The sequence below is a fragment of the Falco rusticolus genome, chromosome 19 (assembly GCF_015220075.1).
Source record: "Falco rusticolus isolate bFalRus1 chromosome 19, bFalRus1.pri, whole genome shotgun sequence".
Classification (NCBI taxonomy): domain Eukaryota; kingdom Metazoa; phylum Chordata; class Aves; order Falconiformes; family Falconidae; genus Falco; species Falco rusticolus.
Window position 1 is genome coordinate 3,192,353 of NC_051205.1, and position 14,943 is coordinate 3,207,295.

General features: G+C 48.7%; 1 protein-coding gene across 2 annotated transcripts; it reads left to right on the plus strand.

The window, feature by feature from the left end:
- The first annotated feature begins 54 nt into the window (after positions 1–54).
- Positions 55–14,935, plus strand: DAP3 (death associated protein 3). 2 transcript variants are annotated; one of them, XM_037371015.1, is made up of 14 exons: positions 55–154; positions 1,594–1,672; positions 2,339–2,385; positions 5,857–5,976; positions 9,167–9,268; positions 10,054–10,162; positions 10,620–10,712; positions 11,221–11,351; positions 11,744–11,824; positions 12,233–12,391; positions 12,784–12,843; positions 13,538–13,627; positions 14,306–14,423; positions 14,818–14,935. In XM_037371015.1, the coding sequence occupies exons 3-14, from the start codon at positions 2,344–2,346 to the stop codon at positions 14,901–14,903; spliced, it is 1,191 nt and encodes a 396-aa protein (XP_037226912.1). In that variant the 5' UTR covers positions 55–154; positions 1,594–1,672; positions 2,339–2,343; the 3' UTR covers positions 14,904–14,935. The 2 variants fall into 2 exon arrangements, with proteins under 2 accessions (XP_037226912.1, XP_037226913.1); XM_037371016.1 differs by having other exon boundaries at positions 5,860–5,976.
- Positions 14,936–14,943: the final 8 nt, after the last annotated feature.

Sequence of the window (14,943 nt, forward strand, 5' to 3'; positions counted from 1 at the left end):
GCCCCCCCGCGCCCGGCGCCGCCCCCGCTCGGCCACACCCCCCGCCCCGCCCCGCCGCGCGCCGCCTGGCCCTGCCCGGCACCCGTACCGGCCGCTTTGCGCCCCGGCCTCCCGCGCGGCGGATCCCGGCAGCGGGGTGGGCCTGCCGCCCGCGGTGAGTGCCGCCTGCCCGCCGCGAGCCCGGGGCATCCCGGCACAGGCCCGGCGCCTCTTGGTGTAGGCCTGAGCCGTCCCGTCCCGTCCCGGCGCGGGCCAGGCCCATCCTGGCGCAGGCCTGGGCGCCTCCCGCCGCGGGCCCGGAGCATCCCAGGGCATCCCGGCGCGGGCCCGGGGCACTGCGGGGGGGGCGGCTTGCGTGGCGGCGGCCGCTGCCCGCGGGTCCCGGCTCCGAGGCCGCCGGCGGCCCTGCCTGTGTGGGGGCTGGGGCAGCAGCCGTGCGAGGGCCGGGCCCGCGCCGGCGGCGTGCGGGGACGCGAGGCGGAGGGAAGAAGGGAGGGAGAGGGGACGCGAGCAGCTGCCTGCCGCGGGCAGGGTGGGGGGGCAGCGCCTGGTGGCCCTTACTTGCCCTCTGCAGGTTTTACAAACAGATTTATGGCTTTCCCGGTTTTCTCTAGTGGCCCCCCTTGCGAGGTCGGGTGGGGTGACCTGTTATCCCGCTCCGGGGTGTGCCTAGAAAAAGAGAGTACTGGGGTACAGGGGGGAGGGAATGTGGGGAGGAGGAAGGTGGGGGAACAGCTCCCTGAAACAGCAGCGGCGGTGCGGGCGTCCATTGTCCAAAGCCGGTAACGCTCCGGTAGCTCAGAGTTTGTTTCCATCTTGTGTTCCTCAGTTTCTGGCACTTCAGGAACCTGATGCCGCTACTAAATACACAGACAGCCAGCAAGCTGAAATTGGCTTTTAATTTAGTCTGCAGAGGTGATAGGTTAATGATGTCTGCAAATGCAACTTTCAGGGTTCTCTGCATAATTCTTACTAGCAGATTACATTCTGATCTATAAGTCCTTCCCTACAGACCACGTGCAGTCAGTATTTTTTCTATAATGGTACATTGTGCTGTGTTGGACAGTTCTCTGACTTGATCCAAACAAATCAGTGAAGTGGCCGCAGTTTTAATTTATTCTTTGGCTAAAGCTCCTTTCCCACGGATTGACAGTCCCTGGAGAAAAGGGCCCTGACAACTTGTGTTGAAGTAGTCATTCAAGAATTGTTAGAATATTAGGGCTGCCCAAAATAAACAAATTTTCAGGTTTTTGTGACTCCTTAATTTTACGAGGTTTGTTTGAGAAAACAGCTTTCCCATCCCTGCTTTCTTTACTGTTAAAACTGTGATTTGAAAATGGAATGCATCCTCACATGGAGCAGAATTTCTTCTGCTGCTGCTGTACGTGCTAGCATGGCAAAGTGAAATGTCTCAATAAGCCTCCACAGGCCGATATCTTCACTTACTCTTGAAACAGCAAAACTGGGGCTTATTTTTCAAGTATGTATTGTGTGATGAAACGGTGTAAAGCATCTTTACAAAATTAGCATCCTTTAGCATGGAGTTATTTTCTCATTCTATGCAGTAACAGTTGTAAATGCTGTTCTATGCAGGTAAATCATCTTTGCCTTGCTTAGCTGCAGTTAACCGTTGATTCCACTAAGACAGCTATTCCTCCCAAGGAATTACAAGGTAATTATCTTGCTTTGAATGGGCTTTGTGACGTATGGCAACCAAGAATTCGTAAAGCATCTTCCTTAGGTATTGTGATTATTTTCTCCTGAAGGATTGGAATGAAGAGGACCTTGAATGCTGCCAGAGTTGACAGATTTAACTAACTGACTTACCTTTATTTTTGCATCATAACTGTTCAAGTGTTTTGCTTTGGGGTTTTTCTCCTGTTGTAATCAAAGACAGCTGAGCGGTAGATACTAATATATGATTAGGATGAGCCAGAAGCACAGAAGCATCTTCACACTCTGCATTATTCCCGTTTCTTTAAAATAATCACGGTGTAGCCCTTGCTCTTACGTCTCTTAACAGCTGCAGTCAAAACAGATGACCTTCCCCAATAAAAGAATCTGTCCTCCTCATTAGGCAAATGAAATATCTTGACTTAAAATTTTTGTAAACATCTCTCTGAAAAAAGGCAACATCATTAGTGGAGTGGTGTTTTTTATTAGGCAAATGATGCTGATTGCCAGTAGTCAACTGTATTGCTGCAGAGCATTCTGACAGTTTGTCTGAATTATATGTGTGCCTAGACTTTGAGTTCTTTAGGCAGGAATGATTCCCTCCCAGCGTAAGGTACATTAAACGTCATGAAAAACCTAAAAAAATCCACTTATGTCTCTGCAGAAAAAATGCTGAGGGGTTTGAAAGGACTTGTCTGCCATCCTCTAAAGGTAAGTCCTGTAACAGAGTGATGCTGCTTCCAGTATTTCAGCCGTCCTGAAAACTGGAATGACAATTTATAACTGTAAAAAGTGAGATTCTTCTTACATCTGTCATCTAAAAACTTAGTGTCTCCCATAAGCTGGTTGTGTAAAGTCCCATTACAGGCAAAGCAAAGAGAGATGGCTCATGTGTGTTAGTCCCACGTTTCTCTCCATTGGTTGGCGAGAGAGAGAGAGAGAACGTGCAGGCAAGCTTGGGTCGTTGGCTTAAATGAGACGTTTGTTAGAATACTAGAGTTTAGCATTCTGCAACATCCAGAATGCTGAAATTCTGCATCCTTGATGCAAATGTTTCTCAGAAAACAGAATCTACTTGCTCTGCACTGCTGGAAAGTAGAAGGAAGAAGCCCTTTATACAGAACAGAACCAGCAGCCTCTCACCTGTGTTGCTGGTGGGAAGATAATTTTGCCGAAGCTCAGTGCTTCAGGTGCAGCAGCAGCGCTACTTTATTAGTAAAGCTTCAGTGTATTATAGACAGCATAATGAGTTAATGTTGCATCTCTGGAACAACTTCCTAACGGTAAAGAATTTGTTTTGTTCACTCCTGTCTTTTAAATGCTTTTTCACTAGTACATAGTTAGATGCAGCCGTTAAAGAGGATGGCTGTGTAACTACTTGTTTCCAGAGATGAGGTTCTGATTGCGCGGTGCAGTACTTATGATGGCAGCCTTTATGAAATAAACAGTCTTTTCTAGAGAGTCAGATAAAGTGGAAACATGTAGGAACAGCTCCACCTTATGGCACATGACTTTGTGATTAATCTCTGTGTACCACGTGATAGTTTGCTGCCATTTCAGGGATCCGAGTTAGACTACTATGTCCTTTGGTAGATGGAAACTTACTATAAAATACACTCTATACTACTAGGGTAAAAAGCATTAAAAGATGGTGTGAGAACTTATGTATATGTTAGGATTTAACTATGCAGCGTTCTGCAATGAGCCAGAAAGGTGTATGTGTGTGTTTCTGGCATTTTGCATGAAGCCAAGGGCATCAGTGATAAGCCACTGTCATTTTTGTTCAGGAGGAGGGACCAAGTGACATGTTGCTACTGTAAAGTCAGAATATATAATGCATTAGCAGTTGGTGGTCTAGGTCACTCAAAGGTCTTGTAGCCTGTTAAAGTGCACCATGCAGATGCACTTCTGGGTAAATTTTGTAAACAGAAACACAGTAATTCTTAAAATGCAAGTCTGCATCTCTCAAATTCAGGATAACTGTGAGTAGTGTCGTATTCGCTACTCTAGGAGTTTGTGTTGGTTTTGTAGCACTTCAGAGAGTTAGGATTTCATGTTTCCAGGTACTTAGAAGCTGCTTCTACAGCCCAGCACAAGCTACAGTCCACAAAGGAAAAGTTCCAAAGCACAACAAGGCTACACGGTGATTTTGAGGAAGACTTACTGTGCTAAGGCTCAAAGAAGTGGTGTTGTAAACAGTGTCATTCCAGGAGAAAGATGTAGTAATTTACAGACGGGCTATCTTCTGCTGATGGAAAACCAGAAATTCTATGCACTTGGCTGCAAGAACAGAGGACGGGAGCTCAAGACAAAGCCCTCCTCACACTTGCTCCCTGTCTTACCGTGGTGTCTTCTGCTCCCCTCACAGAACTTATTAGGAACTGGCTTTTGTACCATAGAGAATCCAACTCCTGCTCTTCTGAGATTGTGCTTTTAAAAAAAAAAGTGGTATTGATAATCCTGGTTTGACTAAGTATCATTCAGGTGAAGTCTTGAGCTGTGTCTAGACACATGTGAAAACTGAACAAACTCAGAACAATTAAAATCCTTCCTTAATTTTCATTCACTGTTACACAGGTCAGGGACAGGGTACCCCGGAGAAAGGATGCCCACAGGGCAGTAAGCTTGCCTTTTCTTCTAAGTGAGCAAAGCTCACGGCCCCAGGACCTTCACTTGAGAAAGGAGGAATGCAGGATGTGTAAAGAAAATGAGAGGGACTATGAGTCCATGCTGGGAGTGACTTTGGGCTGGCGTTATCTACGTGGACCGGTGATAGTAGTTGCACGCTCTAGTTATTCATGTCTGAAATGAGCATCTTGGTGCCTTGCTCTAGGCTGTAAACTGAGTCACTTCTGTGGACTTAAAACTAAGCATAGCCAAATAAGACACCCTAATTAATGGTTTGGATTTGAAAAGAACATCGTGGGAACAAGAGATGAATGTGGTGACCAGAGTGAATGTTCGGTGATCTTCCGTATGGACGCCGTAGTGGTTGGTTAGAGGTCTCTAGCATTGAAACTTCGAGCACTGAGACATTTGAGCATTAAAACTGGTTTAGTGCCTTCCCTAGAAGGAGAGTGAGTGCTGAAGCGCTGATTCAGGAGTCCGTTCTGCGTTTCACACGGGATGTGGGGTAATCCGCTGTTACACTTTCTTCTGAGCCCTTGTGGCTTTTAGATGACCCCCTGAGGAAAACTGGGATGGCAGCAGAATTGCATCATGCCAGGGGGAACTGAAACAGCTGTTTCTGTCTCTGAACTTTAGTTTATGGCTACTCTCCTCTGTGCAGGCAGACGGAATAGGAAACTACTCGCTCTCTTAACAGTGAGAGCCTGCAGCTATTCCAGTCAGTAATATGAAGGGTGGCTTTCAGTTTTGCTTGCTTTGGTCACCACCTCTGGAGTAGACACTTTTTTGTTCATTGCCAAATGATTATATTTCCTTTTGCCATAACATAATAAAATGCTTGTCCTTCTACTCCTCACTTTCTTGCCTATTTTGGCTAGGCTTTACAGGCATGCTTCAGCAGTCTGTCTGTGGAAAAAAGAATTAATCAGCTTAGCTGGCTGTTTCAGTTTCTCAGCCCTGTCTGTATTATAATGAAAGAGTCTGTATGCAGGGACACAGTTAGGAAAACCAGTGCAGGGAACGTAATTATAAATATCAAATAGTGGGCAGCACTGCACTAATCCCTCAGTAATTGAGGTGATTATGGATTACTAGACAGCTTGAATTTTCAAGGTGCTAGCTACTGTTCATCAGTGGAGGCAGAAACATTGTGGGAGCATCCCAGCAGTAAGACCTTAATGGCTGTACTTGTGCTCCTAAGCAGCCCCCAAGGGGATCGCTTTCAGGTACAGGGCTTGGCTCTCCGGGTGGCTTGAAGTGGCAGCCGACCTGAGTGAACGGAGGAGGTTTAGAACCAGGCATCGAAATGTGAAACCTGGTTCTGAGGCATGTGGGTTTTCGTTACGAATTTACATACTAATGATGAATTTTTATGCTAGTGGCAGAGAATTCTATTCTGTATTGCAGGCTGCCTTGACCCAATCGTAATGTGCATCCTGTTGGTGTACAAAAAGAACTACTTAATGGATTTTTTTTATTATTACTAATTTTTTTAGTGGTAATCATTGACTGCTGGGAAGTTTGTTGTCTGTTTGCCTTTTTTTCTTTCCTTAGCTGGACCATGGGTATGCCCTCCATACAGCAGCCAAGCGCTTAAGCTCCCCGGTCAGCCAGGATGTCCAGGCGCCAGCAGAAGCATCCAGAGCAGTGTTCTACACCAGCCAGAGCGACCCGGTGAGTTACCGCCACTGTCAGACAGCAGGTGCCTGGATTCCATCAGTCTGCCTGTGGGCACCGCGCAGCCGGGAGCACTCGCTGGGATTTCGGTGTTCCTGTGAACGTGGGGGGCACAGCGGCCTAATGATGGGCATCGAGGGCACGATCCCCAGCCCGAGGGCGAACAGGCCGCGGCGGTGCAGTGCACCTGCCTGGGTTTAAACAAGATAGGGCTGGTCTTCCGCCTGCAGGCTCCCGGGAACGAGTATTGATTCCTTCTCTGTAGTTGCAGGGGTGAGATAGGCTGCGTATTGTAGAAGCTCAGATGTGGCTTAGCTTGTCATCAGACACCATTAATTTCAACTCCAGGATTATTCTTCCCTAACTAACCTCCCCAAATTGGCAATGAAGGGGAATAAAAAACACACCCTGGATGACCTCAGCACAGCACAGCTCTCCAGCATCATAATTCCAGCCTCACACTCTACGTCTCAAGCAGAAAATGAAGTGGAATAAATGAATGGAATAAGCCTTTGAGGTGCTTTTCTGCTGCCTCTGTAATTGGAGTCTTTCAATACTGATTCCTCTGGGGTCTCTATGGAAACAGCAGCATGCAGATGATCTTCCTCACGTGATGCGAGTGTCTCTATAGATTGCACAGAAGAGTCCAGATGGCAAGGATTGTCCCCACTGTCCTGTGCCTACCATTTACGTTGCCAGGCAACTGGCTTTGGCATTCTGACTTCATGTGCCTGATGTTTGGCGACAACCGCCATTGCTTATTAATTTATCAGATTGGCGTTGCTCGGACTTGCTGTACTGCAGATCGTGTGCTGCAGCAGAGGCTGCGCTGGCTCGCTTCATCAGCAAACCCGATGGCTCTGCCTGCGCCCGTACTTGTGCACCATGAAGTCCCATTAAAAATGGATTAAGAAGACAGATGAAAATGCAATTTTTAATAAGACTTAGCTTTTAGATACCTTCCCATTCGCAACACTCGGAGTGACTAAACATGAGGATAAAGATACTGACCCACTTCACGGGTGTAGGAGCTGAAGAGTGAAGGGATTTGCCCAGGGTTATGCAGCAAGTCAGTCATGAAAGCAAGAATGAAAATGGGCTCTGGAATACTGCTGAGTCCATAGATAACGCTGCCATGCAACAACACGGGGGCTGTCAGTCCAACACATGCAGGAAAACTAGGGAATCGAGCCCAGCACCTGAGATACAGCTCCGCTTGGAAAAAGACTGGAGACTCCTAATAGGCCTCCTAATTAGTCTGTCTCCAGGTAACATCTCCTTAGAGCAGAGGAGCCACTGACTAACCAAGTTTTAGAAATTCTTCTCCTGTTCCTAAGATTTACTGACCAGTAAACACCAGATTGGCAACTCAGGTAGCAGTTCACTGAAGTTACCACGTGGTTTCTTCCTATAGTTTGGCAAACCTCTGGGTACCTGCAATCCTGCTGCTGTCCCAAGGTAACCACCGAGTCCAGGGCGCATCCACCTGTCCTGGGAGTCACCTTCCCTCGGGAAGGTGGGGGACAGGGGGTGCAGGTAAGAGAATGGGCATGTTGCTTGCTGAACAACTGAAAATCTGCTCTGAAGAAAAGGAGAGAATGCTGACATGTAGCAGGAATCCTGGGGCTAGAGAACTCATGAGTCTGCAGGAGTCACACGTGAAGTGTCCATCAAGGAACTGGGAAAAGCAAAATATAAACGGGAAAAGCTGGCAGCAGACAAACCCGTAGGTACGGCTGTTTGCGTGGTTCTGTGTGAGGAGTACAGCAGGCAGCCAGGCCAGGGTAGCAGTACTCATCACAACTCTCTTTCTTTTTCTTTTTTTTTTTTTTTTTTTTTTTTTCCCAATCCGTTCATTCTGGTCAAACCTTTTCTCAGCCAGACCACGCAGGTGAGCAGCGGAGCCCAGCCCAGTACTGTCTCATCTATTCTGGGCCTCGGTAAATTAAGCCCTGGGTCTATGCCGAAGCTAGTAAAAGTACAAGGCTAATAAGTACAATAGATACAAGCTAATAAAAATACAAGGAAAGTCTGGCTCAGCCCCCAAATCTGCTAAGGCTGGCAGAAATGATGACTACTGCTTTTTCTTTCTAAATAGTAAATAAAACTACATTTCCTGGATCGTTATTATGCAAAATAAAGGAAACAAGGAAGTTGTTATGTTCCGATTCCATCTCAACTAAAACCAAAGCAAGAGATTGGCATGCACAAGGATAAGAATAAAGAGAAGAACTTTTTTTACTTTGAATCAATGGAAAAGTGCGGAAAGTGTTAGAGGAGGACATCATACAAGCTTCAAGGCTTGGCACAAAGCTGCTGAAAAGGCCAGACGAAGCTTGGCACAAAAGTTGCTGAAAGTCACGCAGGAAGTACTGCGGACTAGTGTCTCTATACACTGTCCTAATTGTACAGGGCACAAAACCTGATGACTAGACCAAGATTGCAAGTATTGCGTGGTAGGAGAATAGAATAATGAAGGGGAAAACTAAGGATGTGTAAGAAGGTGTGAAACCGGTATTAAATTTTCAGATACCAGTAACAACTGGTTCTTGGAGGGCGTAATCGGAGATCTTCAAGTGATCACTGTAAATAAACGCAGAACGACGCATGTTTGCTGGAGGAATAAGACTGACCACTTATGTCACAACAAGGACCTGGAATTCTTGCCCCAGAAAACAGATTGTGAGTTCTCAAGCGGCCCGTACCAGTTAATGAGACAAATGGCATGTGAGGAATTTATACTGAGAGACAGCAAAGAGCAAACCGGGAAAAAATTTTGTTGCAGTAAAGTAAATTTGAATCCAGATGGTAACTCAAAAGGGATCCTAATGCTGTTAAGATATTGTGGTGACCAGAAATACAAGTGGTCTAATGAAAGATTAGATAAATTCCTGAAGCATAGGGCTGCTGGTGCCCACAAAGCATAGTGGTTCATATAGAAGCTCAGGGCATCCCGTTATTGTTTATTGCCACATGGGATATCCTTTCTTTAGACGCTTCCTGCGCATCTGCCAATGGTGTCCTGGCACTGCAATTCCTGCTTTGATATGCCAGTTCTTCAGACCCTCAGTAGATACTCAGGTTGATTGAGCATTCCCTCCCTGTCCCATTCTCACAAGCCACCTGTATCCAGAACAGAGGTATCCGACTTCCCCTGAGTTTTACAGCTCGTGTTGTGCCTTCCCAGGCCAGCCAGACGGAACGCCATGAGGGTCGTCACTACAGCATTCCGCTCGAGGAGGTGAAGACTGTGTTCCCGCACGGGCTGCCCTACCGGTTCCAGCAGCAGGTACTCTGTCTCAGAGCAGGCGTGTGGGAGCGCGCTGGTGTGTGGGAAGGACCAGATCCATCGGGTAACTACGATGCTTTCCCGTTGGAATAAGAGTGATGTGCTGCAAGAATGCAATTATTCCTGGTCCTCGCTGTTACTCTCTGCATCTAGAAGAGATGAGTCAACCTAACCAGAAGAGTGGTAGAAGGGTGTGAGGATTCTGCCTTAGGCAACAGTCTATCCAATATTTTTCATCTCTAACTCCCGAGTACGTAATGAATTGCAGAAATGTTTTCCACAGTTACATTTCCATATGAAGCAGGCTGTCTCGTGAAATGAGCTTATATCAGCAACAAAAAAATACTGCCTTTTATTTCTGTTGTGAGACAGATCATGCTGTGACTGCATCAGGCTTCGTGAGCAGCTAACACGAAGTGCCTGCTTGAGCTGGGGAACAGATTTCTTATCTGTTAGTAATTGTAGGGGATTGACTTTCAATTCATTGACAGGCTGGTCAGCCTCACTGAGATCTCTGGGAAAGTGATGGAACAGCTAATCCTGGAAAGCATTTCCAGGCGCACAGAGGGCAAGAAAAGTCATCGGGGGTAGCCGGCATGGCCTCACCAAGGGGAGGTCACACTGTACCAACCCGATAAACTTCTTTGACGATGTGACCGGCCTGGTAGATGAGGGGAGAGCAGTGGACATTCAGACCCTGCACAGCACCAGGGACGGAGTCACACCAGAGGAGCTGCAGTGTGCCAGCACCTGGCTGCTTGTTCATTTTCTGTCCCTTTTCTCAGATTAAGACCTTCAACGAAGCCTGCCTGATGGTGCGAAAACCAGCTCTGGAACTTTTCACTTACCTGAAAAACTCCAACTTTGCACACCCAGCTGTCAGATATGTGATCTGTATCTTTTTGTCACTTGATGATTGAACGCAAATTAAATACAAGCTGGTGAGTTTATGCAGAGGAGGGTGATGTTTTGATCCTCTGCTGACCACTGTGGTTTAGTCTTCAGGATGTGATTCTGCCACGTGTCTCTTGCCAGCAAAGCTAGTCTGAGAAGCTCATGAAGCTTGTATACTTCTATTCTAAGCCCTGTTTGGCTCATGCAACAGATCTACAAACAGGGCTATCAGCACAACTAAGGGGATGGGATTCCTCAGCTCTGATGTATTGGGGTGGGGGAATATAGAGAGAAGAAACCCTTTAGGCTTTGTGTTTGCTGCTGAACAGGAGCGTGGTGGAGTGCCAACCTGCTGTTACGACCGTTGAACTTCCTTTGTGCCTTTTGCAAAAGAGTTATGGTCAAGTGTAAGTGGAAGTGGTTTTTCAGAGACTTTCCTTGACAGTCCGTGTTGGAGATGGTGAGAAAGGAACAGGGAAAACCATGACACTGTGCCACGTGATTCACTACTGCGCAAGGCAAGGGTGGCTGGTGCTGCACATCCCCGACGGTAAGGACCCCGATGCTGCCTGTGGTACATCAAATACACACGTGTTGCATCAAATACACACGTGTTGCATCAAATACACACGTGTTGCACCAAATACACACGTTAGTCCAGGAGATGCTGCTTCAAGAGGAAGGTCTAGGGTAGGCTGCAGCAAACCATTTTTGTTTTTCCATAGAGAAGGCTTATAAACCACAAAACCCCGAAGTAAAGTAGAACGTAATTACAGTTATTTTCACCTGCTCTCACGTGCTTATAGTCAGTCTTCTTTCCCCGCTGTTAATGAGTGTGAGAGGAGCCTTCCCGTGTGTGGGTCTGTGTGACCTCCTCTGTCCTCACGGGAGTCTTCTCCATTAAGGATAGCGGACTTCTCTTACCCAGTGTAGCAGAATGAGGATAAGAGATACAACTGCAAATTATTTTTTTAATTAACAAATTAATAAATAAATCATTGTATCATATAACTAAAAACAAACCAACCCCACTCGCCACTGTTTTACTTTGCTTACAGCTCATCTCTGGGTGAAAAACTGCAAGGAGCTTATACAGTCTTCCTACAACAAAGAACGGCTTGATCAGCCTTTGCAAGCATCTTTCTGGCTCAAGAACTTCAAAACCTCGAACGAGCGCTTCCTGAAGGAGGTTTGTAGAGCCTGTCAAGTTGTCTGGGTTAGTAGCTAAGAACAACCCACAGGATCGTCTCTCGGGGACTGCGTGTGCACGCGCTGCCTGTCGTTGAGCACCTTGACACACATTCCAGATTAGCTCATTTTTGAGAAATGCTTCATGTATTAATGCATCGCTCATACTTCACAGAAACCCACAAACCCCACCCTTCACTGGAATTCAACTTTTGTAGAAAAAGAAGTACGTTAAATCCCCCCTGTGGAGATGGCTATTCGCGATGAATACTTCTCCCAGATTCTGCACTCCTCTTTAACACTGGCAAACAACCAGGAATTTTGCCATCCAGACTTGACAAGCCGTTTCTGCGCTACTTGGTTCCCAATCTAATTGTAGTTCTCTTACTGCAGATAAAAACGACAAAAAAATATCTGTGGGGCAAACAAGAAAGCACTGAGGAGGGCAGACCGCTGGGTGAGGTGGTGGAGCAGGTGAGTAACAACTCTTCTGGCTTTGTCTCACCTTTCATTAGAAGAACCCATCACTGTGTATGTAGAACAAATTGCTTCTAAAGATCTTAACGAATATGAGTTCTAGGAAATGGAAGGCGTTTCCCTGTCAACAAGGTGGCTACAAAAAACATTGTGGAAGATGTGATCGATCTGTAAAGGAAGTTGTACAGAGAACTTGGGCAGAAGCAAAAATTAGAATTTGAAAGTTCCTACATCTGTGATGCTCAGTGCCTTAGCCCACACTGCTCCTCTGAGAGGAGTGAACAGGCTCTTGGCTGTCATTTTATCTTCCTTCCCCGTTGGACAGGGCAGGCAGTGCCCAAAGTTGCCAGCACTATATAGTAATAAGAAAACCAAGCTGAGTTCTGTGCCTTTTCCTACTTAAAGGGTTTAGCTCGCGTGAGAAATGCCAGCGATGCTGTAGGGGTTGTGCTGAAAGAGATAAAGCAGCAATGTCATCTTGGCTCCTTCCACCTTCTTGTGGCAGTGGATGGCGTCAACGCGCTCTGGGGAAGGACGACATTGAAGAAGGAAGACAAAAGCCCTGTAAGAAGTTATCTGCTCTGGTGATATTTCTGCATCCCTGCTGCAAGGGACGGCAGGGGAGGGTGTTTTGTTCATTTGTAAGTTTTCTAGTAATCCCTGAAAGATGTACTTTGCTAGCTTGGAGGGACCTGCAGCATCCATATTGTGCTGTAGACCATTTTTATTGAAGTTCAGTGAGAAAAAAGTACATATACATCTTGTTACAGCAGGAGAGCTTTGGGCGTTTCTCTGTGTGACGTTAACTCGGGTTGAATGCTACGGTGCTAAGTAAGAGCAAAGAAAAAAATGCACCTAAAGGATGCAGATGGTCCTTCCATCTTACTTAAAGTAGGGGAGGGGAATTTGTCTGGGGTAGAAACTGCTGGCAAAAGAAGTGATACAGTCTTCACCAGGTTTCTCCAGAGGAGCTGACGCTTGTGTACAATCTACGGAAGATGATGATGAATAATTGGGTGAGTTCCAGTCTGTACCTTCGTGCTATTCTCAGCAATTAACGCTACATGCTGGTACGCGTAAAGCTACAAACCTGCATCAGGCTGTTCCTTCAGCGAAGGAGCGACTGAGCATCGTGCAGCTGTTCAGGGTTAGTATCTCGTCGGTGTTTCTGACATCGCCGAGGAGAGTAAGAAGGGGTCAGACATGTAACAATGCTTTTCGTGATTACTGTGCCAAGCTCAAGTTTGTGACCCTGAGCTGGAGGCATTTGTAAACCTTATGGCACTTCATGATTTTTTGAACTATTGAGAAATTTTAGTTGCTAAACGTTTTGCTACAGGGGGTTCTTCTGCTTTATTTTCAATCCCCTGGATGCTAATAGCTCGTAACAGGTAGTCTTCAGATTTGAAAGTATCTGGAAAAGTCCTTTTTAAAGTATTTCAGTTTCAATAAGAAACCATTTATAGGCAAGAACGACACGTTTACATGCCAGCGCTGGCAAGACCAGCCGTGCATTCCCTGTGGCTGCACGTGTTCTTGGGGTAGCCAGGGTTAGTGAAGGTAGGCGCACTGTAACAAGTCCCTCACGCAGAACTTTGGAATTAACTGTAAGGTCAAAGAAGAAGAAACCTCGCTTGTTTAGAATCAGGCCGTAACTATTTCACAGATAACGATGCTTGTAGCCAATAGGGTTTCTTGTCTACCTTTTAGAAGGGAGGTGCCATTGTGACAACCCTCAGCCAGACCGGCTCCCTCTACAAGCCCAGTTCTGCCTATTTGCCCCAGGAGTTGCTGGGAAAGGTGAGGAGGGGGGTGGGGGATGGGGGGGGGGAGGGCTTTGGTTTGGGGTTTGTTTTTTCCCGTTCTCATTGGGAAACAAGCAGAAATGCTGGTTTGGAAGCTGTGTTCAGTGCAGGGTGGCACGTTGCTTTAGTCTCTCCTCAGATCTAGATCTTGGTTCTCCTTTGACTGAATGTTAACTGTGCGGAGGAGGCCACAGAGACCATCCGAGGGCTGGAGCCCCTCTGCTGTGGGGGCGGGCTGGGGGCTGGGGTTGCTCAGCCTGGAGAAGAGACGGCTCCGGGGAGACTGTGGAGCAGCTCCCAGTGCCCGAGGGGGCTGACAAAGCTGGAGAGGGGCTTTTAGCAGGGCCTGTAGCGATAGGGCAAGGGGGAATGGCTTTAAGCTGGAAGAGGGGAGGTGGAGATTAGATGTTTGGAAGAAATTCTCCCCTGTGGGGGCGGCGAGGCGCTGGCACAGGCTGCCCAGAGCCCTGGACATGCGCAAGGCCAGGCTGGATGGGGCTGGGAGCGCCCCGGGCTGGTGGGATGGGTGTCCCCCTGCCCGGGGCGGGGGGCTGGGTGGTTGTTGAGGTCCCCCCCAACCCAACCCGTTCTGGCACTGCACGGAGTGCACGAGCTTGCGGGCAGCCGGGGAGCGGGCGCTGCCGTGGGGTCTCACCCCAGCACTGCCCCCCAGGAGGGGTTCGATGCGCTGGACCCCTTCGTCCCCATCCCGGTGCCCAACTACAGCGCGAAGGAGTTTGAGAGCTGCTACCGCTACTACCTGGACCGCAAGTGGCTGCAGCACGAGAAAGGTGAGCTGGGGCTGGGGGGGCCGGGCTGGGGCCGGGGGGGCCGGGGGTGCGAGGTTGGGGGTTCTGGGGCTGGGGGGTATCCAGGGGTGGTGGGGGTGCAGGGGCTGGGGGGACAGGGCTGGGGGTGGCAGGCTGGGGGGCCAGGGGTGGTGGAGCTGGGGGTGGCAGGGGAGGGGGGGTGGGGGGTGGCAGGGTGGGGGGGGCGGGGGTGAGGGTCGCGGGGGGTGCTGGGGCGGGGGGCTCTGGCGCTGGGGGTGGCAGGGCGGGAGGCCGGGGTCAGGTCGGGGCCGGGGGGGGGGGGGGGGGGGGGGCAGGGCAGTGGGCCGGGCCGGGCCCGGGGGGGGGGCCGGGGGTCCCGGTGCGCGGAGCCCCGGCCCCACAGACGCTGTCGCAGCGCGCACGCCGGACGGGCAGGAGGAGCTGCGGTTCCTGAGCGGCTCCAACCCGCGGCAGCTGGAGCGCCTGGCCGGGCCCCTCTAGCGCAATAAAGGCCGGCGCGGCCGCTCCCTCCACCTCCGTC

Coding starts and splice junctions, on each gene's coding strand:
- DAP3 (XM_037371015.1), top strand. CDS start 2,344: ATGCTGAGGGGTTTGAAAGGACTTGTCTGCCATCCTCTAAAG. Junction 9,269..10,053: donor CCTACCGGTTCCAGCAGCAG/GTACTCTGTCTC, acceptor CCCTTTTCTCAG/ATTAAGACCTTCAACGAAGC. Junction 12,844..13,537: donor AGATGATGATGAATAATTGG/GTGAGTTCCAGT, acceptor TCTACCTTTTAG/AAGGGAGGTGCCATTGTGAC.